General features: G+C 37.2%; 6 protein-coding genes across 7 annotated transcripts; 4 read left to right on the plus strand and 2 right to left on the minus strand.

Moving 5' to 3' along the window:
* Positions 1 to 1,916: 1,916 nt before the first annotated feature.
* On the minus strand, positions 1,917 to 2,669 carry LOC120774517. Of its 2 annotated transcripts, none has more exons than XM_040104225.1 (3): positions 2,450 to 2,669; positions 2,249 to 2,364; positions 1,917 to 2,191 (listed from the first exon to the last, which is right to left on the minus strand). In XM_040104225.1, exons 1-3 carry the CDS (start codon positions 2,577 to 2,579, stop codon positions 2,108 to 2,110), a joined length of 330 nt encoding a protein of 109 aa, XP_039960159.1. In that variant the 5' UTR covers positions 2,580 to 2,669; the 3' UTR covers positions 1,917 to 2,107. The 2 variants fall into 2 exon arrangements, with proteins under 2 accessions (XP_039960159.1, XP_039960149.1); XM_040104215.1 differs by having other exon boundaries at positions 2,249 to 2,379; positions 2,450 to 2,662.
* Positions 2,670 to 2,882: 213 nt separating this feature from the next.
* Positions 2,883 to 4,948, minus strand: LOC120774510 (WD40 repeat-containing protein SMU1). The gene is made up of 5 exons (XM_040104205.1): positions 4,786 to 4,948; positions 4,378 to 4,703; positions 3,621 to 4,307; positions 3,126 to 3,517; positions 2,883 to 3,060 (listed from the first exon to the last, which is right to left on the minus strand). Exons 1-5 carry the CDS (start codon positions 4,809 to 4,811, stop codon positions 2,962 to 2,964), a joined length of 1,530 nt encoding a protein of 509 aa, XP_039960139.1. The 5' UTR covers positions 4,812 to 4,948; the 3' UTR covers positions 2,883 to 2,961.
* Positions 4,949 to 6,169: 1,221 nt separating this feature from the next.
* LOC120775942 (GILT-like protein 3) lies at positions 6,170 to 7,935 on the plus strand. The gene is made up of 5 exons (XM_040106355.1): positions 6,170 to 6,398; positions 6,662 to 6,829; positions 7,012 to 7,179; positions 7,440 to 7,580; positions 7,649 to 7,935. The coding sequence occupies exons 1-5, from the start codon at positions 6,288 to 6,290 to the stop codon at positions 7,748 to 7,750; spliced, it is 690 nt and encodes a 229-aa protein (XP_039962289.1). The 5' UTR covers positions 6,170 to 6,287; the 3' UTR covers positions 7,751 to 7,935.
* A 307-nt stretch (positions 7,936 to 8,242) lies between these two features.
* On the plus strand, positions 8,243 to 11,053 carry LOC120782171 (eukaryotic translation initiation factor 3 subunit D-1). The gene is made up of 5 exons (XM_040114307.1): positions 8,243 to 8,545; positions 9,058 to 9,205; positions 9,267 to 9,748; positions 9,820 to 10,112; positions 10,181 to 11,053. The coding sequence occupies exons 1-5, from the start codon at positions 8,347 to 8,349 to the stop codon at positions 10,739 to 10,741; spliced, it is 1,683 nt and encodes a 560-aa protein (XP_039970241.1). The 5' UTR covers positions 8,243 to 8,346; the 3' UTR covers positions 10,742 to 11,053.
* Positions 11,054 to 11,810: 757 nt separating this feature from the next.
* On the plus strand, positions 11,811 to 14,118 carry LOC120766491 (serine protease easter-like). The gene is made up of 4 exons (XM_040092043.1): positions 11,811 to 12,016; positions 12,093 to 12,277; positions 13,009 to 13,195; positions 13,269 to 14,118. Exons 1-4 carry the CDS (start codon positions 11,950 to 11,952, stop codon positions 14,006 to 14,008), a joined length of 1,179 nt encoding a protein of 392 aa, XP_039947977.1. The 5' UTR covers positions 11,811 to 11,949; the 3' UTR covers positions 14,009 to 14,118.
* A 3,065-nt stretch (positions 14,119 to 17,183) lies between these two features.
* Positions 17,184 to 23,106, plus strand: LOC120766392 (serine protease easter-like). Its single transcript, XM_040091834.1, has 4 exons — positions 17,184 to 17,485; positions 20,752 to 20,939; positions 21,001 to 21,166; positions 21,842 to 23,106. Exons 1-4 carry the CDS (start codon positions 17,416 to 17,418, stop codon positions 22,570 to 22,572), a joined length of 1,155 nt encoding a protein of 384 aa, XP_039947768.1. The 5' UTR covers positions 17,184 to 17,415; the 3' UTR covers positions 22,573 to 23,106.
* The last annotated feature ends 2,533 nt before the right edge of the window (positions 23,107 to 25,639 follow it).

Consider the following 25,639-nt stretch of genomic DNA (forward strand, 5'->3'; position numbering starts at 1 on the left):
ACACCGTTGGCTGGGAACTGAAGCATCAAAGTAAATAACAAAGAAATGAAAGAAACCCTTTTGTGTCTTGTTAATTATTATTGTATTTCTCTGTATGTGTAAAGAGAGCGTACGCGATTATTACGTTACTTCTTACGTTATTTGCATTAATTATACAATTAGTTACTTGTTATGTATACAAACAACGACAACAACAATAATGAAAATACACTAAATGAAGCATGCTTGCTTACACCCTCACACACACACACACACACACACACATACGCAAAATATATAAATACAAAATAACAGTAAAATACTTTAGTTAGACACTGAAAAATGCAGCAAGTACTCGTTATCAATTCCAAAATATAATAAAAGTAGTAATTTGTCAAGTGCAGTGCAAGCTACAGACACCCTGTATATTGTGTTTTACGCAGCTATAATGATAGTCACAAGTAAATTTAACAGTAACAGTATAAGCACATACTTACATGCCCACAAACAAGCATTTGCCTTAGTTATTTAAATTAATTGTACAGATTAATCGATAACTGCATATATCGATGTTGATCGAACCCATATTTTATACGTGAACGTACACGCACGCATTCAAACAACAATAAACAAATGTATACAATGCTATCATTATTATTATGATTATGATTGTTATTATGATTATTATTATTATTATTACTATTATTATATTTATGTAAATGCAATGTTTATCTACGCAAATATTTAATATGTATGTAATAACCAACTGGAGGATGCATTATATTTGGTTAGTTTATGGTATGCATTGTTCAGATATTTTTATAACCCATTGTATTTTGTTAGTAAAAGTATTTACATACATATGTATATGCATAACCATTCGTTTCAACAGCCAATGGCTCAATGTTGTCAACTAAGCATTCATGTTATGTATTAGCAGCTATGTCAATCTAATTTAAGTCTTATTGTAATCGGTTGAAATAAAATTTTATTGAAATACAAATACGCTGCTATGTTGGTGTATATTCATTATACATGTACTAATTTTATTGGAAGGGTCTATTTGTAAGTAAGCTGAAGCGCTGCGCATATGAGAAGCAATTAATTTTTAGTATCCTCCTTAGTCGGGAAATATTTTAGCCGGCTTTGCTCCAGTTAAGGATTAAATCCACTTGACAATTTCACAAATTCGATTTTTTTGCATACTTTTAGATATCGAATGTACATACATACATACAGATATATTTCTAAACATTCTCCGAAAATTTCAAGTCATACCGGAAATGACTTGCATTTCGCATGCAAGAATATAAATAGCAATCGGCTCCGACAACTTGAAACGTCTTGTTTGATATACATATTTGACAGTTAATAATCCAAAGCATATGATTTTTGATAAAATATTTTTAACGCCACTCTGAAGTGCTAATTTTTTCACAAACAATTACATTTTTTTGGGAAGCCGTTATATTAACACAAATCAAAATTTTGACTAGCCCTTCGATCATTTTCATCGATACCATTAATATATATTTTTTTGGTTTTTGGTTTTAAGATAATTTGATCAGTGGACTACGGGATCAAGGACTTGCAACTGGATATAAGTAGACGCAAGTGTCTCTATAGTTAAGAACATATATTTCTCATCAGATATATATGTATCATGACTTTTTTAATACTGTTTATAAAAACATCACAATTCGCTTTAAGATTTCAAAGTAACCTTCAATTACTTCTATAATGTTGCTGTGGGACTTTCACTAATTTTACATATTGGTTTTGTGGTACCATTTTCATACCGAAAGTAAAGGAAATTTGGATAATGCCAACTGCTTAATACATATCCCCCTAAAAATGTTACAAAGGTATGATTTTTCAGAGGGTAAAAAGCCAATGCAACCGAACTTCAATTTAGCTTGGAAGAAATTTAAGATGCATGTTTACAAGTATGAGCTTTTATTACTATCTAGCAGTCATACAATTTTAGTATTTAATTAGATAATAAAGTATGGAGTGTATATAAGTATGGATATGAACGGTGTTTGTATCGTAATGCCATTTTAGGAAAGCGACTGTTTAATAGAAATGGTTGAATAATTTAGCAGCTTTGAGCAAAATCTCTCCTTAATCACTTTACTTCATCGGCAGCCGAACGAAACTTGCCCAGCATCTTGTCAATGGCCGTCATATCGCCCTTGACCAGCGCTTTATTCTAAAATCTGCAATATTAAAACCAACAGAAACACAATTTCTCAAGAATTATTCTTACATCGGACACGAGTTTGTCGAATGTTGTCTCCTTTGTGCCCACTAAATAAAAGTCATCATCGGATATAGTGATTTCCGCATCCGCCGTGTCTGTTGTGCCATCGTAGATGTTTAAGTCTTTAAAATCAAAGACTATAACAACATCAATTAATACCTGCCACAATTGCGGTCAGCGCACAAATAATTGTGTGTCTACACTCACCCACACTTTTAATTAGCTTGCCATCGGCGTCAGTGAAATTGAACTGGAATACACTTAAAACGGTGCGACGATCAGGATTAGAATCCTTCAATTTATTTCTTATCTTCTCGATAATGCACTCGCTCTTCATCGTTTCAGCAATTTAAGTCCAACGTCTACGCCGCAATATTCACAAGTCACAACTGAGGCAGATTTAGCTCAATTTTAGATCAACGATTAGAAGCTTTTGCTGATGAAGCATGTATGTGGGTTTGTATAAACTTATCTTCAACGCTATACATATTTACGTGTTTCAATTGATACGGTAAATGGCCGACGTAAAGAGGAATTTGCATAAGGCTTAATTGAAATCAATTTACCTAATCATAGCGTGACCAATTATTATTGCTTTGTTGATGTGATCGACCAGGTTACAGTAATTCTAACCCAATACTCATAATTTTATTTGATTACTGGTTTATTCATTTCATAGCAATTATATGAATATCTTAGAATTACAACTACATCTATGCTTATGGCTTCCATAATTTAAGTAGACCGTCTTCACTGTAAGTGGCTAACAAATTTTGGTGTGGGTGATGAGCAAGACCAATGACGTCTTTTTCGTGAACCTGTTCAATATTTATCAATTAGTCATATTTACGTTTGGTGGGGAGCAATCAAAATAAATACTCACGTTCAATGTACGTTCCAACTTGCCAGATGTAACCGAGAAACAGTAGAGCACCTGATCTTCGCCAGCACAATAAATAAATTCGCCACGCGGTGAAATAGTGGCTGAAATGAAGGCACCTCCTTCGCGTTTGCCCGATGAAAAGGAACGAACAATTTGTCCCTGCATGTTCATAATAACCACAGTGTTTGATCGATTACAAACGATGAAATGTTCCGGATTCTTAGGTAATATTAGTACGGTGTTTACAGCCAGCTCGTTTCCTAACGGTTTATAGGTAGACACACATTCGGTGGTTTTTAATGACCAAATCTTCACTGTACCATCCGAAGAAGCACTGAGTATGTTATGTCCATCTGGCGTAAAAGTTGCCTCATTTACAAATGACGTGTGACCTGCGCATAATATTGTATAAGTTAAGTAAAGTAAATCACTCCAAAATAATAATATTGTATAAGTTCAGTAAAGTAAATCACTCCAAAATAACTCCTTCCACACCTTTGAACTCTTTCAGCATTTTGCCAGATTTTAAGCCGTGCAAACGAATACTGTAATCAAAGGAAGCACTCAACACTTGACTGTTGTCACGCGAAAATTGTAAACAAGTAATGCCTTTCGTGTGTGCCTTTTCGAATTTTCGCAAACATTGTCCAGTTATAATACGCCACACCTTGATTTGTCCATCTTGCGCACCAGAAGCAACCATTTCAGAGTCCCTTGAAAATGATAACGCCAATACCGCTTGTTCCATCATCATAAACTGATCTTGTGCTTGGTATTTGAGATCTTTACGTATTTTACCAGTCGTGAAATTCCAAACCTCTAAGAAGCCATCAACGCTTCCAGTGATTAGATATTGTCCATCAGGTGAAAACTGCGCACACTCAACGTGTGACTTTTGGCCAAATTTAATTTGGCGAAACATTTGTGTAGGAAACATTTCCTCTTCCTGGTCTTTCATTGCAGCTTTACCGCGGAATAAATCGATTGTTGTTCCCGGTGGAAGTAGTCCTTGGTGTTGTTGCCATTTTAAGGCCTGACCTAGCAGAGCTAATAAACGGGATGATGGTACTACATGCACTTCCCCGCTGAGCTCCTGCGCTATTACGGCTCGCCTTTTTTCTTTACTGCTTCCTTCCGGATAAGCTTCTCTCGGATCGAAATATGCTCGCTGCAACATATTTTCTGCATATTAAGTTAAAAATATATGGTTAAAAATATATATAAAGACATATTACTACCGCTTCATAAGTACCTAAGTGTATATATCTCTCTGGTTCATGTTGTTTCAGCATAATCATAGGGTCTGTCTGTCGAAGCAACGAGCGCGCTGCACCTAATTCTCGCAGCTCTATTAATTCAAGAACAATTTGTTCATAAAGATTCAGAAGTTTCTTGTCAGGTAATTTTAGTGACTGTGTCACTTTCAGCACGGTGTCCCAGTGACCATTTACGATATCTTGCACAAAGCCATCTACACTGTCCACCGTATTCAATGAAACACTAGTCTCTTCTTGAAGGGTTTGTAGGGTTTTATACAAATTGGATTCCTTCAAATACTGTTGTATTAGACGAATAACACTGAAATAAATATTTTTACAACATATATATACAAATTTTACGCTACAAAGCGGGGCAACGAGTTGCCATCAACCACACTTACTCAGCCGATTCAATTTCAATAGACATGATCTTTGTTTAGTATTATTTTATCCTCCTGAGTTTGCTGAAAACTGTGTATTTTAATATATTATTTCTTTTATTTAATGTACTTAAATCTTTAAAGTAAATAGATGCAGTGCATGCCACAGCAAAATGTCAACATAATTCGACCAGATCTTAAGGATGCCAGAAGTCCCAAAAAACTATAATAAATCTAGAATCGCGTTGCCAACTATTGTAATTACGCAAAGAACGTAAAAATATTTGTGGCTAACTCAACAAGATGAACGGGTTTCACCACTGCTGCTCGGAAAGAGAAATTTTAACAGTGGCGCTTGAACAGAGAATGTTCTCTGGCTGAGCATTGAATAAAAATTATATTCAGAAATATATATTGCTCTTACAGGCGTATGTTAGCTCTTTTGCCTATATTTTTATACGTTTTTATGCAAACACATGCATTCAAATGAAAAGGTTTTGTGCATATTTATGAATACAATTGCAATTGTATACATTTTAATTCATTTTTATTTTTTTTTCAAAGCAATATTTGTAGTTAATGGGAAAATAATATTATATACGTTCTTTGATACTATCTATTAAATATATAGTAAAATGCTTGTCATTACGTCTAAATACTAATTAACAGTCTAAATCTTATGAAATTTACTTATAGTTCTGAAGTATGGAAAAATAATAACACACTACTGCTTAAAGGGAATGTGGAAGGTCTGCTTTTCTATAAGTCTTCATATATTACTCTTCTTCATGTAATAATAAGCTAAAGTGGTTAGCTGTTTTAACCAAGATAATTAATAAAAATATTTCTCTTAAATATTTCCTATATCTGTTTATACGAACAATTCTTCATTTCACATCGCAAACTTTCGTTACGAACCCGGTGACAAAAGTATGAAATCACAGAAAAAGTTTATATGTGTTGTATAATTCGTTGAAGACTCTAATTAGTTGACAAAACACCAATTTTCATCATCATTCAAATTTAATATTTTGCTGCACGACCTTTCCTTCAATTATGGAAAAATTAAAAATAAAATTCTTGGATACACATAGTAGTCAGTGGAGAGAGGTTGCACTACTTCAAGGAAAATAATATTTTTATTTAGTAGCGAATTTTTATAACTACAAATTATAAGTCCATTGAGGTGTAACATGTTACAAACACTAAAAGTACAGAAATCATTCAAAAAGAGACAGTTATACTTCACCTCCATTCACTACTGGGAAAATATGCATTCAGTTTTATATGTAAGTACTACGTGCCTCAATTTGGCGCTTTATTAATACTATCTAGTATTTGGAGAATTTAAATTGCAGATGTTTGTGGCGCATGTGAATTAAATATTTCGAAATCGCCAGATTTTAGTAAAATATATTCTGTGCTGGGAATATGATGTCCAGTCTGTGATTTGCTCTGTAACAGTAAAGTGGTCATAGAAAAGCTGAAATAATTCAAATAAATATATCCAGACATACATACATATGTATGTAAAAAGCAACAAAGCGAAAATGTCAATGAAACAGTGTGCTGCCGTGTTATCAGCGTTTTATATTTTATATTTATTACGTGCAACAATAGCGTTTCAAGTCCAAGTGAGTATGTAGCCGATGATAAAAGAGCTCAGGCGAGATGGATACATACATATGTACATATGTAGTTATGTAAATATTTAATCAATTACGAAAGTATGTAGGTGGTGTTTTAGAAAGCATTTAAAAATGCGTGCGATAAGAAAATGTATTAGGTGTGACAAAATGTTATAGTGGTATCCTTAAATACTTAATCTATAAATAGAAATGAAGAAAAATATATTTTTTATCTTACCTATGCTAATACATGTATGTGTCACTTGCAGTCCTCGTCACAGCCAACGGCAGATCAACGCTTAAAGGTTGGTGTTTACTATGAGACGCTTTGTCCCGATAGCAGAGCATTCATACGAAATTCACTTTACGACGCGATGATTATCAACGACTGGATAAAATACACGGAGCTTCAACTAGTACCATATGGGAAAGTTACGGTATGACGGTTATGCACTTGCGAGTAAATGTACGTACACGCATGTGTTCGTATGTGTGTACATTAGTTGATGCATTTATCATTTGCTTTCAGTGCATTTTCAAGTAAAAGCTATTTGTTTGTGAAACTATGCAGACTGCATCTGTTTTAAGCTACAATTTACGATTTTTTCAATTGTTGTAGGCATGGACAGACCCAACTACGAATATAACAACACTATATTGCCAACATGGACGCAGCGAATGTGAATTAAATGCACTACACGCCTGCATTGTGGAGCACAATGATGTGAATGACCAGATGAAATTGATAAGATGTCTATTGACGGGTCATGCAACAAGTCTGGATGAGGCAAGTATCTGCATGAGCCAAAATAGGAGTTTATATTCAGTTATCGAGTAGGAATACTATTTTGGCAATGTTGGAAAAACTAGTAGATAATGATTATATGTACATACGTATCTCATGAATCTGAATATTTTGAGATACTTTTTATAAATTCACCACGGTTATTGTTAAAGTACCGTTAAGACCATTTCAGTTCTTCTAGCTTTCATATACTAAATACATACTATTTTAATCTAATTTATTAAATATTTTATCTATGACAGTGTGCTAAAAATTTGGTTATTGATGTGAGCGCGGTGAAGCAATGTAAATCTACGCGTAGCACTCCAGATATATTAAAAAAATATGGGGAAATGACGGACGCGCTGGACATATCTTTCGTGCCATCAGTAACATTCGATGATGTAAAATCTTAAAAATAGTACTTAAATACATATTTAATAATTAATATAATGTTCACTTTTATTTACAGAAATTTGACCGTTGGCGCCAACGTTACTTCATATACAACTTCCCGGTAATATTTTGCCGCGAGTACAACAACAAATTTAATATTACCTTACCGCAGTGTTAATAAAAAGGAATTTTATATTCGAATATGGATGAAATATAATATAATAAAGAAATCCTAAATCGAATTGTATACAAGATATCTTACTAGAGTTAGAAAGTGCATACATTTTGTATATAGATGATTGCGTTATCTTTACGGGAGATATTAAGATAAATCCTTCAGCGACAAATCGCTTGCTAAAATCATTCCTATAGAACTGTTGTTTTTAAAATTTTTTCATTTGTTAAGCATAGTAATGAAGTTCTCATAATTATTGACTGAATGTTAAATATACTTCAAGTGACGAACAATATATATTAAAAAAAATAAATATTTATGTTATTATGATAGGACAAAACTTTTTTGATACGCACTTCCCTAGCGTTCATATCTATAATCATTACAGTCTGGCCACCCTTAGAAGCTTATAAAATTTCCTTTATACGCTGGTGATATGGTAGCACTGTTTGGTAGGTTTTCTGCTCGGCGTATTGACGTATTGACGTATTCCTTTCCTTTTATTTCGTTTGTCATTAGCTGAACGGTGTAGTAAGAAAAGTGCTTAAATTACTAGAAAAAGTTCATTTATTTCGTGAAATTAAGTGAAAATAACAACAATGGGTGAGACTATAAATACTAGTCAACAGTTTCCGCACTTCGAAAAGCCAACAGTGCAATTTAATGAAAATGGCTGGGGTCCATGTGAATTGCCGGAGACTTTTCGCGATATGCCATACCAACCGTTCAGCAAAAGCGATCGCCTAGGGAAGATTTGTGATTGGACCAGCAGCTCTAATAACGACAAGAAATATCAAAGTAAGTTTTATATTAATATGTTGTATAAATTGTGGAACAGGTATTGGTTCTTTAAATTGTGAGGTTATGTGGTTGTCTGGCTGCTGAATCGTGGCAGCCATATTCACCTTTGCAAGCATAAAATTTCCCTTGAAAGAGAAATGTCAAATTTGCAGGTATTTTGATTGCAATTCTGTAAAATAGCAAAAACAAAAAAAAAATGTGTTTGTTTACATTTAATTTATAACGAAATAAACGGAGACGAGCAATAATTTCGTTTGTACAATATTTCGTGATTTTGTTAGGTAGACTAAAATAAATTGAAAATAGTATTTTATTCAAATGGTTTTACTTATACAGTTGTATTGCGCTACGATATGAATACATACTTGCGGTATCATCAAATGTTCGTTAACATTTTTGTAAAAGTTTAAAAATTCCGTATTTTTAATGAGCTCATATTACCTTATGACAACTCGCAACCAATGCAAAAAAATGTTTATACTAAATTTTTTTTCGATTAACTCTTACAGATAAGTATGCCTCGTCCTTCGGTACTGGCAATCAATATGCTTATTATCATGAGGAAGATGAGACTACTTTCCATCTCGTCGATACGGCTCGCGTACAGAAGCCACCTCATCAACGTGGACGCTTCCGTTCGAACATGCGCAACAACAGGTATGTTTCCACATTTTTTTAATAATAAAGTATGTTTGTAAAGAATGGTCACTCGCTACAGGTCCGCCCGTGGTCGCAATCAACGTGGTGGATTGAATTCTGGTATGACTACTTTGGGTGGCAAAAATGTCAAAGCCCGCGATCCTCGCCGTGGTATGGGTAAAAAGTTCGGATCGCGTGGTGTGCCACCTAAGATTCGTGAATCATCTGTTGCTGTCCGTTCAGACTGGACCTCAATTGAAGAAATGGACTTCCCACGTCTGACGAAACTTTCGCTGCCAAACATCAAAGAGGGTGAGGACATAATAACTTGCGGTACTCTTGAATACTATGACAAAACTTATGACCGCATCAATGTGAAGAATGAGAAGGCGCTGCAGAAAATTGATCGCATTGTTCATACTGTCACAACTACCGATGATCCCGTTATTCGCCGTCTTTCCAAAACTGTGGGCAACGTTTTTGCTACCGATGCTATTTTGGCCACCATTATGTGTTCCACACGATCGAACTACTCTTGGGATATTGTTATTGAGAAGTTTGGTGAGTTTAATTGTCAGCTTTTCTAATTTATTTAGGGTACTGATTTTTTGGCATGTTCTCAAAAATTTTAGGTGATAAAATCTTCATGGATAAGCGTGACAACACTGAGTTTGATTTGTTGACCGTCAATGAAACGTCTGTTGAACCACCAACTGACGACGATAGCTCTCCAAATTCACCACGAAACTTGGCAATCGAAGCAACATTCATTAACCATAACTTCAGTCAACAAGTGTTGAAAACCGGCGACAAGGAACCTAAGTATAAGTTCCAAGAAGCCAATCCGTTCATAACTGAGGATGAAGATGTTGAAGTTGCCAGTGTTGGCTACCGTTATAAGAAGTGGAACTTGGGCAGTGACATTGTAAGTATAGCAAATATATAATATTACGCTTAAATTGCGGAATTCATTATTTACTTAAATCACTTTAGGTTTTAGTTGCTCGTTGTGAGCACGATGGTGTATTGCAATCACCAAATGGAGAACCTCAATTCTTATCGATCAAAGCATTAAACGAATGGGACTCAAAATTGGCGAATGGAGTTGAATGGCGTCAGAAATTGGATACCCAACGCGGCGCTGTATTGGCAAACGAATTGCGTAATAATGCGTGCAAACTAGCCAAATGGACTGTACAAGCTGTGCTTGCCGGTTCCGATCAATTGAAGCTAGGTTATGTTTCCCGTAGTAATCCACGTGATCCCTCACGACATGTCATACTGGGAACTCAACAATTTAAACCACATGAATTTGCCACACAAATTAATTTGAGCATGGATAATGCCTGGGGTGTTCTACGCTGCATTATCGATATTGTAATGAAACAGAAGGATGGCAAATATCTGATTATGAAGGATCCCAACAAGCCCATGATCCGTTTGTACGATATTCCAGACAACACCTTCGATAGCGAAGATTCCGATGATGGCGAGGGAGATGATGGTGAAGCTTTTCAACCAGTTTACACATACGGCAACAACAAGAGAATTTAAATTTAAAACAGCGAAAGTAAATTAATTTTATGTGTATGAAATTGGAATCTGCAATTCGATTGTTTATTTTTTGATAAGAGAAAAGCCAGCACCTAGATTGCAAAACCAAAATTTTTTTATATAAAAAAAATATTTACATTGAATTGTTAATCATAGTTATTTGTAGTGACTAAAGACAGACAACTCGTACATATTTGTATAATCGATAACTCAAGCAGCCCAGATTCAAAATACATTAAAAGTATCTTAAACAACTATAATGATTATTCCACAATATAATAAAAATAACGGCCTATCCTTGGTACTATTAAATATTTGGAATAAAACCAATGAACAACACAAAAGGTGGGCATCTAAAAAAAAAAAAAACAATGGAGTTTTATTCTTAATTTCAAGTACAAAATAAGCATAGCATCATAGTCGCATTCGAATTCAAAGCAATAACGAAGAAGTGGAGAGTTACTCATACTGGGTATTTGCGAAATACCATATATATGCATAGCTAAAAATCCAATCAGTGGGAAAATACTTTTCGCCTTAGCTGCCATATTTTTTTCAATTTTTCAAGTACATATTTATTTCTGAAGTAATGGAAATGATGACTGATTAATGCATGGCTCAGCAGTCAAAATAAAAAAACGCGCGAGTGTAGCACCCGGCGTTTGAAATACACATATTAACATCAGCATTAATATATGTACATAAATAAGTCAACATGTATTGGGTCTAAAAGCTCGTCGACTAGAGACTAGAAACCTTCTTATTCCTTTCATGTGTTAAACTGGGTGCTGCGGGTGAATTCTCTCTACTCAAACGACACAATCAAATGGAAATAATTTTTGCTATAATTTCTGAACACCTTCCGTATCGATTAACAATGCAATTAGAAGAGCTCAACGCCGTGAGTAAGGTTTATAACATGCATTACATAACTCGGAGAACACTGCTCTCATAGTCGGCTTCTTATCGTCAGCAAGACCGCATGCGGTGCATACAACGAGAGAACCAACGAAACGAAAGAGAGTCGCTGTTGTGTTATTTCTTGTTTTCCGAGCTCAGCTGCGTTCAAGTCAGTGGTAGAGTTTAGTAATGCCTGTGATAGGTACTGGACGTAGACGTGTTTAAGTTCTCAACTGGTGGCAGTTAAAGAACTCGTTTATATATTTAAATTGATTGCAGCTGTTATTACTGTTTAAATATTTAGCAAAATGTTGCATTTGACCAACGCATTTGTGATTACATTGCTTGCGATTTTTTACACTGTACCCAACATTTGTAAGTCCATCACAAAATTGGCGCTGTTGGCGGCTTATACTTTCGTTATTGACCATTCGATTTTGTATTTCAACAGCCGCGATTACTTATGGTCGCTGCGTCTCACCTTTCAATGGCAACGGAACCTGTGTGCAGTTAATCGAGTGTCAATTTATTGTGGACATCATTTCTGGGTCTTTGAATGCCGAAAATGAGGAAAAACTTCGGAAAAGTCAATGTGGCTACGACAACACTTTCAAAGATAATTCGCACAGAATTGTGGTGAGTAACCTTGGAATTGAGCTAGCATTCTGTAATGCGTGTACTAACAGTGCGCTGAGTTTTGTTTTCTAAAAAACCAAGAGCAACCCTTAGGTTTCGACTCGATAAGCTGGACCCTTCTTTTCCTGGTTCTACCGTTAGATGTCTTTCGCGACAGTTTTTCTCCCAAACAGGGATGCAGATAACCGCTACACGAAGAACAACAACAACCTGATTCGATACCATTTCCTGTTTTGTTCCGGTAACCCCAGACAGACAATGTCAAATATCTGATCGTAATTCCATCTTTAAAATCGATCCACCTATCCAAGCATTCTTTCCGCCATTTGTCCGATACCATTAAGCGGTAAACTTCGAATGAGAAAACCTTGTGGAAGCCGGAACCGAGTCCCGAAATTTCTAACCTTTGAGAAATGATAAGTAGGAGCTTAACCGCCTACAATATCGCCTTCTTATTGGTAAACGGGTTTCTTTTTTCTTTTGAAAACTCCAACGCTTCGTGTATAGGGGGTTATGATTGAGTTCTCTTTCATTTGAGGAGCGCTACTGAAGATTTTTTTGCGAAGAGCCCGTTTATGGGATACAACGGTATATACAAGATAAAAAAATTACGTGTCTCTGCACACCGCAACGGCTAAAATTACTGTTGCAATAGCCTTACGAGTTTAATCTTTCTTCCAATGAAATAATTTCAAATATATTAGACGCCCTGAACTTTATCTTTGACGCAGGTTTGTTGTCCAGATAAACACTTGAAAGAGCCAACTCCACATGTAAGAACCGATAGTCAAGAGAGCCCTGGAAATGTTTTACCCTTTGCTGGTGAATGCGGCAGTTCGATTACAGACTTTATATATGGCGGTAATAAGACACGTATTTTAGACTATCCATGGATGGCCTTACTTCAATATAGAACACGTATGTGGTATTAAATACTCGCACTAACCGACTTCATATTACTTAATCAAACCTATGTTGTCCTCAAATACAGGTAATAATGAACTTGACTTTCTTTGCGGTGGCAGTTTAATCAATTCCCGTTATGTGCTCACGGCCGCGCATTGCATAAGTCGAAGCAATTCGAACAATGAACCAGTCTTGCATAGTGTTCGATTGGGTGAATGGGACATCAGGACCAATCCTGACTGTGAGGTGGACATAAGCGGCAAGAAGTCTTGCGCACCGCCATTCATCGAATTGGGCGTAGAAAAGGCAATAGCACATCCCAACTACATAAGCAGCTCAAATGAGCAGTACTACGACATAGCTTTACTGCGTCTGGAGCAAAGTGTGACATATACCGATTTCATACGTCCGATCTGTTTGCCGGCGTCTACCGAGTTGTGTAACAGCATGTTCGTGAACAGCACAATGGAAGTGGCTGGCTGGGGAGCCACAAATAAACCCAAAGCCGCCTCATCGCCAGTGAAACTGGCTATTAGTGTGGGGATCTGGGAGACGGATAAGTGTCAAATCATTTATAGGTCGTCCAATCGCTTAATCAATGGCACGCACCAATTGTGCGCTGGTGGCGTAAGTGGAATCGATTCGTGTAGGGGCGATTCTGGTGGACCATTGATGATGCCTGAGTTAATAAATAATCGCTTTATTTACTTTGTGGCAGGCGTTATTTCCTTTGGTCCAAAACCATGTGGTTATAACGGCTGGCCTGGTGTTTATGCGCGCGTAGGCAACTACGTGGAATGGATAAAGGGTGCCATCGAGCCCTAACAGCAGAACAGATTGTATATTTTTAATTATTAAAAAAATATCATATTATGTAGACATTTCATTGTTATTTCTTGAAGTTTAAAATAAAATATGTAAATAATTTGGAGTTTATGAAGACTTTTATTTCGTATACCAGCAAGAAGGCCTCGTGGAATACATAATGAATGTATACCTCCACTCAATATGTAGTACAAGTGATGATGATTTACTTTTTACTCTTTGTACTGTGATCTGAAGCAAAGGAACTAGAGTAACTAACTAGTTAGATTTGGGATCAAAAGGCCGACCAAGATATCGAACTTCATGTCTACAAGAAAAGTCAGAAATCAGTTTCTGTTATGTGCTTTTACCGCATTTCAGTACAAAAATTTACTTGGAAAGTGAGAACATTGATGAAGTCAGTTCTCGATTATTTCTTCCACTAAATCAAGTCCTATCTCATGAATATCAATATTCAATATTGACATCTAAAGCTTAAGAGAGTCTGGTTTATTGCTAAAGACCAATTATTTCAAATAACCCCACAAGAAGTAGTCTAATGTTGTTAAACCACAACTTCTTGGAGGCCATTCAATGTCACAATTTCTTGAAATAATCGAATCTTCAAACTTTTCCCGCAATAATTCGGTTGTTGCACTTGTTGTGTGGCACGTAGCACCGTCTTGTTGGAACCAGACGTTGTCAAGTTCCACTTCTTCCAATTGCGGCCATAAAAAGTTGGTTATCATCGATCTATAACGCGAACAAGCGACAGCAACTGTGTCACCAACTTCATTTCGAAAGAAGAACGGACCGATGATTCCACCAGGCCAAAAACCACAACAAACTGTCAATTAGGTGAATTTGTTGGTTGTTTATGAATAATTTGTGGATTTTCTTCGCACCAGAATGGACGGGTTTATTTATTTATCGCATCACTCACATGAAAGAGAGACTCATCAGAGAAGATGATTATTTTTTTAATCATAATCGTATTCAAGTTGTTCCAAGCAAATTAGGAAAATTCACGACGTTTGCATTGGTCCAATGGCGACAGTTCTTTAGTGACCCCAAATCCTTTTTGCCAAGTTGTGTTTTAAGACAGCTACAATTCTTGAGAACATCTAGGAATCGACAAATTAAGGTCTTCAGCAACATTTGCATGAACGGCAGCAATATTTTCATTACTACGAGCGGTTCTATGTCTCATTGGCACTTGATCACTATGTACAGAAAATGTATAGGGTTTCCCAGAAATGTAACAAGGACTGATTTTCTTCCGCCGCGGCTGTACTTGGGAGCGTGCGCGCACTGACTAGATTCGGTAGAGGGCGTTCCTAGCTAACGAACGAGCGGCTTGTCGTTGTCTCCGACCACCTGGAGAGTTAGGACAAACATTTTCGCGCCATGTGTTTCTGTGAGTGATGCAAGCCGAAAATTTAGCGTTCGTTAGAGCAAAGATACGTGATTAAATTCTGTGTGAAACTCGGTAAATCTGCGACAGAGACGTGATGTGTTTCGGTGGCACTAGGCCTTTTTGGAGGGCCGGGAAGAGGTCGCTATTGAATGAGCAAATCCAAAGTGAAAACGATGCTCATTGTCTTTTTTGACATCAAAGGCATCGTCCACCATGAATTTGTTTCTCCTGGACATCGCCAAGTTTTACGTGGCAATAACACCGCGACACTGCCTTTCATGTGAACAGGTACCTAACCTAGGCCGGCATCTCAACGCTTCGGCAACCGCTCTAAAACCCAGATGTTATTTCCTTGCCTGAAAAAGCCGATGAAAGGGGAATGCCTTCCGGAGATGCCTCCCGTGACGCCTTTAATGCTTGGAAATCGCGCTGGCGACTTAGTCCTATTACTTTCCGGACAAACCCTGTACACTCGAAATTTTTAACAGTACAACATGTAGCGAGCACAACATATACAACTTTATATATAATGGGTTGTCAAAAAAGTCTTGTGGTATTTTTATTGAATTTTTTTATTTTTTTTATTGAAATTTAAATGAATTTTTGATGACTCATTCCATGCTACGGCTGCTACTATGCCGGTCTCTTTCGACCAATTCAGCAATTTTCGACGACAGGCCTTCCGGAGCGTGGCGCATCTTCGACCACCTCTACACCAGAACGAAAACGTTGAAACCATCGTTGTGCGGTGGAAATGGAAACTGTATCGGGTCCAACTGCACAAATTTTATTGGCGGCTTGAGATGCATTTTTGCCTTTATCGTAGTAGTACATGTTTGCGACGCTATAAGTCACGAACGACTTAAAAGAAACCACAATCAATCAATGTTAGCGCGTGAAATGAGCTTTCCAAAAAGGTATAGCATGACCCGATGCGACGAATAAAACTAGAACTACGCGCTTTCAGCGTCAACTAGCGAAAATACCGCAAGATTTTTTTGACAACCATTATTTTCTACAGCCAGAAGACTTATCAAGGGGTGGTATGGTGATGATACCTTATACCTGTTTATTTAACCCCGCTTAATTCAATAACTAAAATTTTAGTTAGAATTTCAATTGATTTCAGAAACTATAAAGAATTTCCGAGAAATACTCAAACTCAATTTATTTATAGTAATACAAATTAATCATTATTGTATATATGTATATGTACATATATGTGTGACTCCTAGGCGCGTATGCACATGTGTATGAACATATGTACATATATCGATAGTAAAATAAAACTCGTTATCAAAATGATTGTGCAAGCAAACCGTTATTTCTGCTTAAATCTTTATGCATAAGGACTCGTACAGCCGAAAACTTCCTCTTTAATATGGGTTCAAAGGGAAACAAACACATAAGTAACCTCCAAAATTAATTTAAAATTATCACTAAACCTCAACACGTATACAATATACTAAATATAGCACATACATATATAGGAGTATATAGCCGAGGCGCCGGCTGAGCATATCCGATATAAGCTGAATATTGCTATAAAACTCCTTTAAGGAGAAGCAAAGGGCCTTAATATGTTAAAAGCATCTGATTAAGCTCCCTAGCTTATCGCTTACTTATATATATATATATATATAGCTATATAGAACGTATGTATAGGTTAGTTGCATATATACATACGTTTATTTATAGAGATTATGTGCAAAAATACTGAGCGTAAGCTTTTGAAGCTGCCAGTAATTATTTTTGTTTAGTTCGAGGTTGAGCTGCGTTGCTGCTGGTTAGGAGACGGCGGCAGTGCTTTAGGCTGATTCGGGCGTGTCGATAATTAGCCTCTGAATACTTGATTAGTATCAGCCTAAGTGTCTTAAAAATTAACGAATGTTATTAAGTTGACGCATTGACACATCGACCTGCGGATTTGATTTTCCCGAAAGCGATATTTTTATTTTTTTTTTATATACAAAAATAGAATTAATAAATCATATGTGATTTCTCGGTAACAATGATGCTTAGGGCAATTGAACTATTGTTGTGTCTCTTCGTCGCTGTCTACATACTGGCCGTAAACACTGGTACGTATAGGTATCCAGTCAAACCACATTGCCAATGGAGATTCCCGCTCTGTATGTGGTTGTGTGTTCGTGTTTTTCTACATTTTTCGTGATTACAGAATCTGAAGTGCTTATCAATAATAAAACTGTGTTCACATTTAATTATTCAAACGCATTAAATATTCACCCAGATGTGAATTGTAAATAAATGTGAATATACTAACCGATTCCAACTATTTTCTTCGCCCAACGATACTTTTCTAAACAAGAATCCAGATTATTTAAGAAACCAAATAATTAACTTTCGGATGTTTTTTTCGATTGGTGTGTTTTTCTCAAAATGTTGACAGTATTGAAACATCTTTAGGGAATTAAAGTTATTACTTGATTTTAAATGTCGCTGTGTTGAAAAGAATTTCTATGGAATATAAAAATATTGTGAGTATCATCGCATACCCGGAATCTAAGCAAACCTCAAAAAACCTCGAGAAGATCACACAAAAATATGGAGTAATAAGCAAAGATTATTACTGCAGTTATACCATATATGTATGTATGTACAGAAGTATAAATATCGAAGAATATCGAATGAAGGGTATTGGTAAAACATTATATTTAGCAGAAAATATTTTTACACTTTTTTATATGGCACTCGCACTTAAAAAATATTCTGAAACATTTTTGCATTGAACACCAAGCAGTTGTAACTGAAAACCCCTTTATTACAATGGGGTTTCTATTTTTGCCCACAATGAATGTTTCTCATTGCATGAACAAGTTGGCTGGGTATTTACAATTTTTTTGTTTTTGCTAATAATAAATGTTTTTATGTACGTAATTGAACAGCTAATGATGTACAAAGTTGAGCAATAAAATGAATATACAGATTTTAAGATGAACCGACCTTAAATTATTCGTTGTCTCAACCAGTATACTTATGTATATATATAAAGAATATTTTCATGATATTTTTTTAATATACATACATGTGTACTATATGTATAAGCAAGCTCAAAATGTATTGAATTTAATAACAACTTCTAAAAAGTTGTCGAGTCTCACATTGGCGTGTCAACGGACTGAGCCTGAAGAAGACGACGATGCGCCTGCTAAGACAAATAGTATATACAGGGTTTGTTCGGAAAGGGATAGGACTGATTTTCTTCCGCCGCGGCTGTACTTCGGAGCGTGCGCGCACCGACTAGATTCGGTAGACGGCGTTCCTAGCGGCTTGTCGTTGTCTCCGACCATCTGGAGAGTCAGGACAAACATTTTCGCGCTACGTGTTTCTGTGAGTGGTGTAAGCGGAAAATATAGCGTTCGTTAGAGCAAAGATATCTACGCGATCAAACTCTGTGTGAAACTCGGTAAATCTGCGACAGAGACGTTTGATATGATCTTGCTTTAGCAAGAAGTGGTGTGTCTCAGTGGCACTAGGCCTTTTTGGAAGGCCGGGAAGAGTTCACTGATGAATGAGCAAATCCAAAGTGAAAACGATGCTCATTGTCTTTTTTGTCATGATACATATTTGGATTGGATTAACCGTCAACGCCAAGTTTTACGTAGAAATCCCAAATAGACTAAAAGGAAGAGTCAATCGGGTCCGAAAAGACATCGCAGCCGATTGGAAGTTGCACCAAGACAACGCCCTGGCTCACACTGCCTTTCTTGTGAACAGCTACCTAACTTAGGCCTCCGTACCAACACTTGCGGAGCCGCCCTACATCGCAGAAAAGGCCGATAAAAAGCAAGCATTTTGACACGACAGAGGAGATCCAAGCAGCATGCACACCGGCTCTCAAGGCTATTCCGGAGAATGCCTTCTGTGACGCCTTCCATGCTTGGAAATCGCGCTGGCAGCGCTGCATCGACGCAGGAGCCTATTTTGAAAATTTTAAAGAATTGTAACGTAAAATTGTAAAATTTATTGAAATTTTTTAAAATCGACTCAGTCCTATTACTTTCCGGACAAACCCTGTTTGTATAAGCCAGCTCAAAATTAATTTTTCAAAATTAATAACAACTTCTAAAAAGTTGTCGAAACACACTTTGGCGTGTCAATGGACTGAGCCTGAAGAAGACGGTTTCGGCCGCGTAAGAAAAGTAGCATATGTTAGTTATATTAGTTATTCAAAGCATTGTCCATCTGAACCTATAACATTTTCAACGACATTTTCTGGCAATGCCTATGGCTTGGCGCCCGCTAAAAAGAGGAGTCAAGCCAACTTTTGTTGCTCTGTTCTGATATGAACCATATTTCAGAGGAAGCTTTTCGCATCGACCGGAACTATTGGTAGTCATAAGGGATAAGTTCTAGGCTATAAGGCGAATGAGGCAAACTTCCCAGTCGCGGATTTCCAAATTGTTTTTACCCGGTCTTGCAACATGAGGCCGAACGTTGTTATAATATAAAGCCATTGCCTTGTGTCTATTCGCAAGTCCTGGGAGTTTTACGGAAATCGTTTGCTTCAATTTGATGAGTTGTTGCCGCCAACGCGTTCCCGTTGATTTGGCTCGGCCAGGTTTTATATATGATTTTTTTTTATTGCATTTTGGAGTCTGTTATGGATCCCTTTTACATCAATGGGCCCAATCCGATGACAAAACAATTTCCTTTGTATCGTTTGAGCAACATTTCAAACATGCAAAATCACTTGGGTTCAATTTATTAGGAACCCAATTTACTTGCTTTTGAATCCGCCTGCGTTTAAACGTTTTGAATTAACTGATTGAGTGAATCTTAAAGGTTTTGTGAGCTCTTCTAGTCTTTGGCAATTATCTTCCTAGAGTAATGGACGTTCTTCCTCTTCCAAGTCAAAATCAACACGGTGTTTGCATGTTGCCAACCACTTTTGTCACGTTCGCTAGAGTTTGTTCTTCTTCTTTATTGGCGTAGACACCGCATACGCGATTATAGTCGAGTTTACAACGGCAGGCTGTTTTCTTTTTTCATTGGGGGTATTTTTTACGAGGTCCTAAACCCACCGCACAACCCTAGATCATGAGAACATGTCTGCCATAAACTTCCATCAATATGCGACGACTTTCGGCTGAGGTTTTCTTCATATCGAAGTAAAGAAGAAGAACAGCGGCAATGTCAATGAAATAATAACCAGGTTAAGCCATCTCTTGGCATAGACCTAATATACTCGAAAACGGCTGATTTTAAAATTCCTTTATGAAAGTGGAAGTTGAGTTTTTTCATACTGTAAATACTATGTTAGTGAGCTTTTATTTTTAAAAAATAGCGTTTTCTTTAGTTAATATAATTTTGTATCTTCTTTTAGTGTTGGTGAGTTATGGCGTTTGCAATACACCTTTCGGATTACCAGGTCATTGTGTACCGTTGTCGGACTGCCCAAGTCTATATAATCTACTCGCCCAAGCCAATGAAGACAATGATATCTTTAATCATTTGCGTAATAGCTTCTGCGGATCTGATGTTAATGCCACTTCGGGACCGGATAGGACACGCGTAAGACCATCCTATTTGATGTGAATTCAAAAAAAACTAAAGCCCGTCTACTTCTGCTTAGGTCTGCTGCCGAGATAATCCAAATGCTGAAAACAAAGATAAGGAATCGGGTAAAATGTTGCCAGCACCAGGCACTTGCGGAATCACTTTCAATATGCGAATTTTCGGCGGCGTGGAATCCCAAGTGGATGAGTTTCCTTGGTCGGCACTGATAAAGTATCAGAGACGTAAGTTCTATATATGAATAATTCATTTCTGTAGTTAGGGGAGAAAATAAAGTCATTTCGAATATTTACTGATTCTAGAGCAGAAAGAAAAAGAAACCCGGAGGTGCGATGAATGATGGGGAAATACTTTCAGGTGTTGCAAAACTTTATATTAGAAAATATTGTACAAAAATTCAACTTTAATTATTCGAAGACACCGTGAATGTATTGTAGTCGAATTTGGAATTTTATTAATTTATGAGTCAAAGACTCATTACTTTCATTACTACATTTTGCTTCGAGTCGGTCATTTTGAGTCAATATACCTGTAGTTTATGAGATATAAACTCAACCAAAGGGACTAAATTTAATACATTAGGTGTACAGGGAAAACCTCAATCAAGGGATCCAAAGTAATTTTATTAAGGCTATGTGGGTTCAGACCACATTATTTCAGCGCCAAACCACATTATTTTTAAAAAACTTCTCCACACTATTTACTTACAATATCACATACATATAATGACTGATATAAACGGTTTAAAGTTAGATCCAAAATTCTAAATCACTATAACGGGTGCATTCGGGCTATGGTAAGGTTTCGACTTATTTTCTTTCAAATATACTATACTAGAGAACATGTTTCCCGATAATTTTATGAAGATAACTGACTCTAATCTTTGTATATCTATTTAGCATACAATGCCACAGCACTGAACTGTGCCGGCGTGCTCATCAACCAACGATATGTGCTCAGCGCCGCTCACTGTCTTAGGAATCCGAGCATACCGACCACGTGGAAGCTTGACAGCGTACGCCTCGGTGAGTGGGATACCAGAACAGATCCAGATTGTTATGAAACTGCCGATGGCAATAGAAACTGTGCGCCTCCATTTGTGGAAGTAAAGATCGAACGTATTATCGTTCATGAGAAGTACATACCACATTCTCAATCGGAATTATATGACATCGCACTAATACGCATGGCGGCCAACGTTAACTATTCGGAGACCATAAAACCCATCTGTCTGCCACTTTCCAGCGATTTACGGCAAATGACATTTGTAAATGAATATGCCGATGTGGCTGGTTGGGGGCGCACAGAGGTGAGCCCCTACAGTGCTGTCAAAAGGACAATCTCACTGCTAATTTGGGATACAGACGCGTGTGCGCAAAAGTTTCAAACCATACAAATTCCAGTGAATAAGACTCTACAGTTGTGTGCAGGCGGACAGCCGATGCAGGACACATGTCAGGGCGATTCCGGGGCGCCGCTGACGATGCGTGGCCGTCTGATGAATTCACCACACTTTGTGGTGGGTATTGTATCGTTCGGTATGCAGCCTTGTGGTATGGCTTCTTGGCCAGGCATTTACACCCGCGTCACCTACTATGTTGATTGGATTTTGAACAATTTGGAGGATTAACACTTGTTGGCGCTATATGTGAAGACAAGTCGGAGCATGTGTGTGTGTGTGTATGTATGCATGAGATGTGTGTGTGTGTGTGTTTTATAGATACGCCAAAGGTAGGTGTAAATCAACAATTATGCACTTAAGCACCTCCATCCCCACAGGCATTGTTTGCAGCTTCTCGGTACTGCGCTCTCGGTCTGACAGCGTTTTCATCTTCACGAACCCTTTCCATAATAAACACTATTATCTCCCATACAATATCCATTGTTAGATGGGAAGTGAGCGTAAAAGTTACTACGTCCCTTAAATATATGGGTAGGGGTTTCCCAATTTTGCCTTTCCTTTTGGAACAGCGAACACATTCCACCACTACGTGATCTGCCGTTTCGAAACAGTTTTCGCAGTGCATGCAGAAAGGAGATTCAATATGCTTGAATTGAACTGCCGGAGCCACTTTTCAAAAATTTTTGCCAGTTCTTGTTTATGTTGGCTAGGTGATTTGTTAGCCCTGTGGGGAGTCTTCCCGATATAACATTGATTGCATCATCCGATACTGTTCTGAATGCGCAGCAGGTTCTTAATGACACCAGTCTGTGTACCGAAGCAACTCCTTTCTTGTAGGTGCTATGTCTAGTAGCAGATAACCAAATTGGCGCCGCGTATAGAATTATCGAACTCACACTTGTTAGCAGCTTTCTGACTACTTATTAATACCACTTCATTAACATTGCTAATGCTTTATTATATTCAGTGGCGTATTGAATTTGTCTTATATCTTTCTTAAAAATAGTGATAGAACTTAAAGATGCACTTTTCTAGCTTTGATCGCTGCAAAATCACATATCATTGTAATTTAAAGTTGAAGCAGTTTCACATTCTATTGAGATACTCGAAAGATTGGATAGTCTACTCTGACTCATGGTCGATCTCAAGTAAGATTTAATCAATTTAAGTTTGCTAAAAGATCTTTCACAAGTGGAACTGATACAGGTATAGTGAGTAGTATTCTTAAAGCTGTCGCTAACGTCTTGTAGGCTTCCAGTCCCATTGAAGAAATGTATAATAAAAAAATTTAAAAATTTCCTCAAAAACCGTATTGTGAGAATTTTGGAACTTCAGAATTTGCGTGGCTTCTAGTTTCTAAATTTTTTATACTTAATATCGAAGATATTTTGTAAAAATTCATTTTTGTACGTACTACCTCATGAAACTTGTAGGTAGGTAGATAAAGGGGGGCGGTAGAACATCCTTGGCCCCGGGCGCCCGAAGTTGTAGCTATGCCACTGATAACATTTGTTCCTCGCCTCGTCAAAGGTTTTCGCTATAACTACGACTGCAATCCTAATATCTTTACCGCTTTCGGCAACGCGACTCTTAGAATACCATTGCACATTACGTTCCAGAGTACAGGGCCGAGAACTGACCCTTTCGGAACATCGCCTGTAACTTTGTATGTCTCAGGTCCAAATTCTGTGTCGTATACTAGTACTCTGTTTTCGAAATAGCTTGCCACAATTCGAATAAGATAGTCAGGAACCTCACAGAATTGAAGGTTTTTTTAAAGTCACGTTACACTTTTTTAATATACAGTATATTTATAGCATTCCCTGCGCTTCGTCCTTTTCGGAAACCGAATTGCATAGGAATCTCCTTCTGTATATTTTCATGCCGCTTTCAAATACTTTTCCAGCCGTATCAAGCATACATAAGAGCCGATATGACGAAGTCCAATATTTGGGATAGTTCCCTTCCTTCAGGCAGCTTGTGTATACGTTTTGAAACAAAGTAGGCTTATCTTAAATTATACGTTTAGTAACGAAATTGGGTATTCCGTCGAGATCGGGGTGCTTTACAAATCTTAATTGTTTTCACCGCGTATTGTTTTTCTGCAAGCGGCACTTCAGTGATTTCATCGCAGTTAATTTGAAGAATTGGCACTCGCATCCTTTCGCATCTTGGAAAATAAAATATGGACTATCTTAAGTAAAACTGTGAGAGATACATGTAGGTGGGTTTCTTACTCTATTATAGTATATCTTCATTACAATTCGTAAGGCTTTTCCCCCCAACAGTCGTTTTCTACCTTTGAAATAAGTTGGTTAAATGCTTTTTTTACTGCTGCATATGGATTTAAGCAGTCATTTCCTTTTTTCCGAAAGTTTATAAGGAGTTCCGCGAAGTCATTTCTTCCTCTAGCTCGTTGCTGTCTACGTCGAAACTTGAGACATTTGGCCCTAAGTTGAGTAGTTTTTTCAGACCACCGGTATAGTGTAGCACACACACATGGTTTTGGCTGTTTGCCTCGCTATATCGCAGTCGCTCTAATATTCGCTGCTCTTGAATAACCTTTGCGGCTCAGTGCTTAACGTAGTTTCACAGCTGCGTTTGCCGCAACATGTGTGTCACTATGTTATCTGGCATAATTCTCTCACAAATTTGCGTTTCTAAAATCGTCTTATCTATCTCATACTTTGGATAGTCGAAAAAACATGTACAGCACTCTCTTTTCCATAAACACAACAAGAGCACCTCATCATAACCAGATTTGTAAAGGTACTCCCTAAAACAGGGCTGGCCACGTAGTAACTGCGTCAAGTAAAAATCAACGTCGCCATGCTTTCTGCTAACTCAACATTTCATCATTTTCAATCAACCTGTGCGTCCATCGCCCTTTGGGCGCAGAATCCCATTCCTTTTAGACTCTGCTGCCTTTCTTCCTCGCTCTCTTTAGCTGTTAGGGGCCTGCTTTTATTTTTTTTTTTTTTTTTTCGTACACTCTCTCTAACTCAAGAGTCACCATTTCAGGTGGCAGTATGCCTGAAAACACCCCTGCAGCTTCGTGAGACACCGTACGGAAAGCGCTGGCCACTCTGAGTGGACTACCGAAATAAGGATCTAACTCTTTCCCAATTCGCGTAAGCCCACACAGGCGCTGGATACATGTGTATGTATGTGATGTGTGTGTGTATGTGTGTAAGCTGTGTACGAGTATAAACAATATATTATTGTTTGACGAAAATATTGTATTTATTTTGCTTTATTATACATTCGTAGCTAAATAAAATAAATTAAACTATTT

The sequence above is a fragment of the Bactrocera tryoni genome, chromosome 1 (genome assembly GCF_016617805.1).
Source record: "Bactrocera tryoni isolate S06 chromosome 1, CSIRO_BtryS06_freeze2, whole genome shotgun sequence".
Classification (NCBI taxonomy): Eukaryota; Metazoa; Arthropoda; class Insecta; order Diptera; family Tephritidae; genus Bactrocera; species Bactrocera tryoni.

Excerpts from the sequence above, each read along its gene's own strand:
- LOC120774517 (XM_040104215.1), bottom strand. The coding sequence starts at position 2,579 with ATGAAGAGCGAGTGCATTATCGAGAAGATAAGAAATAAATTGAAGGAT. Across the intron at positions 2,380-2,449 it reads CAAGCTAATTAAAAGTGTGG|TCTTTGATTTTAAAGACTTA; the intron begins GTGAGTGTAGAC and ends ATGTTGTTATAG. Across the intron at positions 2,192-2,248 it reads TCGACAAACTCGTGTCCGAT|AATAAAGCGCTGGTCAAGGG; the intron begins GTAAGAATAATT and ends TGCAGATTTTAG.
- LOC120774510 (XM_040104205.1), bottom strand. The coding sequence starts at position 4,811 with ATGTCTATTGAAATTGAATCGGCTGA. Across the intron at positions 4,704-4,785 it reads ATTGAAATTGAATCGGCTGA|TGTTATTCGTCTAATACAAC; the intron begins GTAAGTGTGGTT and ends TATTTATTTCAG. Across the intron at positions 3,061-3,125 it reads AGTTGGAACGTACATTGAAC|GTTCACGAAAAAGACGTCAT; the intron begins GTGAGTATTTAT and ends AATATTGAACAG.
- LOC120775942 (XM_040106355.1), top strand. The coding sequence starts at position 6,288 with ATGTATGTAAAAAGCAACAAAGCGAAAATGTCAATGAAACAGTGTGCT. Across the intron at positions 6,399-6,661 it reads CAATAGCGTTTCAAGTCCAA|TCCTCGTCACAGCCAACGGC; the intron begins GTGAGTATGTAG and ends TGTCACTTGCAG. Across the intron at positions 7,581-7,648 it reads CATCAGTAACATTCGATGAT|AAATTTGACCGTTGGCGCCA; the intron begins GTAAAATCTTAA and ends TTTTATTTACAG.
- LOC120782171 (XM_040114307.1), top strand. The coding sequence starts at position 8,347 with ATGGGTGAGACTATAAATACTAGTCAACAGTTTCCGCACTTCGAAAAG. Across the intron at positions 9,206-9,266 it reads TCGAACATGCGCAACAACAG|GTCCGCCCGTGGTCGCAATC; the intron begins GTATGTTTCCAC and ends CACTCGCTACAG. Across the intron at positions 9,749-9,819 it reads TATTGTTATTGAGAAGTTTG|GTGATAAAATCTTCATGGAT; the intron begins GTGAGTTTAATT and ends CAAAAATTTTAG.
- LOC120766491 (XM_040092043.1), top strand. The coding sequence starts at position 11,950 with ATGTTGCATTTGACCAACGCATTTGTGATTACATTGCTTGCGATTTTT. Across the intron at positions 12,017-12,092 it reads TTACACTGTACCCAACATTT|CCGCGATTACTTATGGTCGC; the intron begins GTAAGTCCATCA and ends GTATTTCAACAG. Across the intron at positions 12,278-13,008 it reads ATAATTCGCACAGAATTGTG|GTTTGTTGTCCAGATAAACA; the intron begins GTGAGTAACCTT and ends TCTTTGACGCAG.
- LOC120766392 (XM_040091834.1), top strand. The coding sequence starts at position 17,416 with ATGATGCTTAGGGCAATTGAACTATTGTTGTGTCTCTTCGTCGCTGTC. Across the intron at positions 20,940-21,000 it reads CGGGACCGGATAGGACACGC|GTCTGCTGCCGAGATAATCC; the intron begins GTAAGACCATCC and ends ACTTCTGCTTAG. Across the intron at positions 21,167-21,841 it reads ACTGATAAAGTATCAGAGAC|CATACAATGCCACAGCACTG; the intron begins GTAAGTTCTATA and ends ATATCTATTTAG.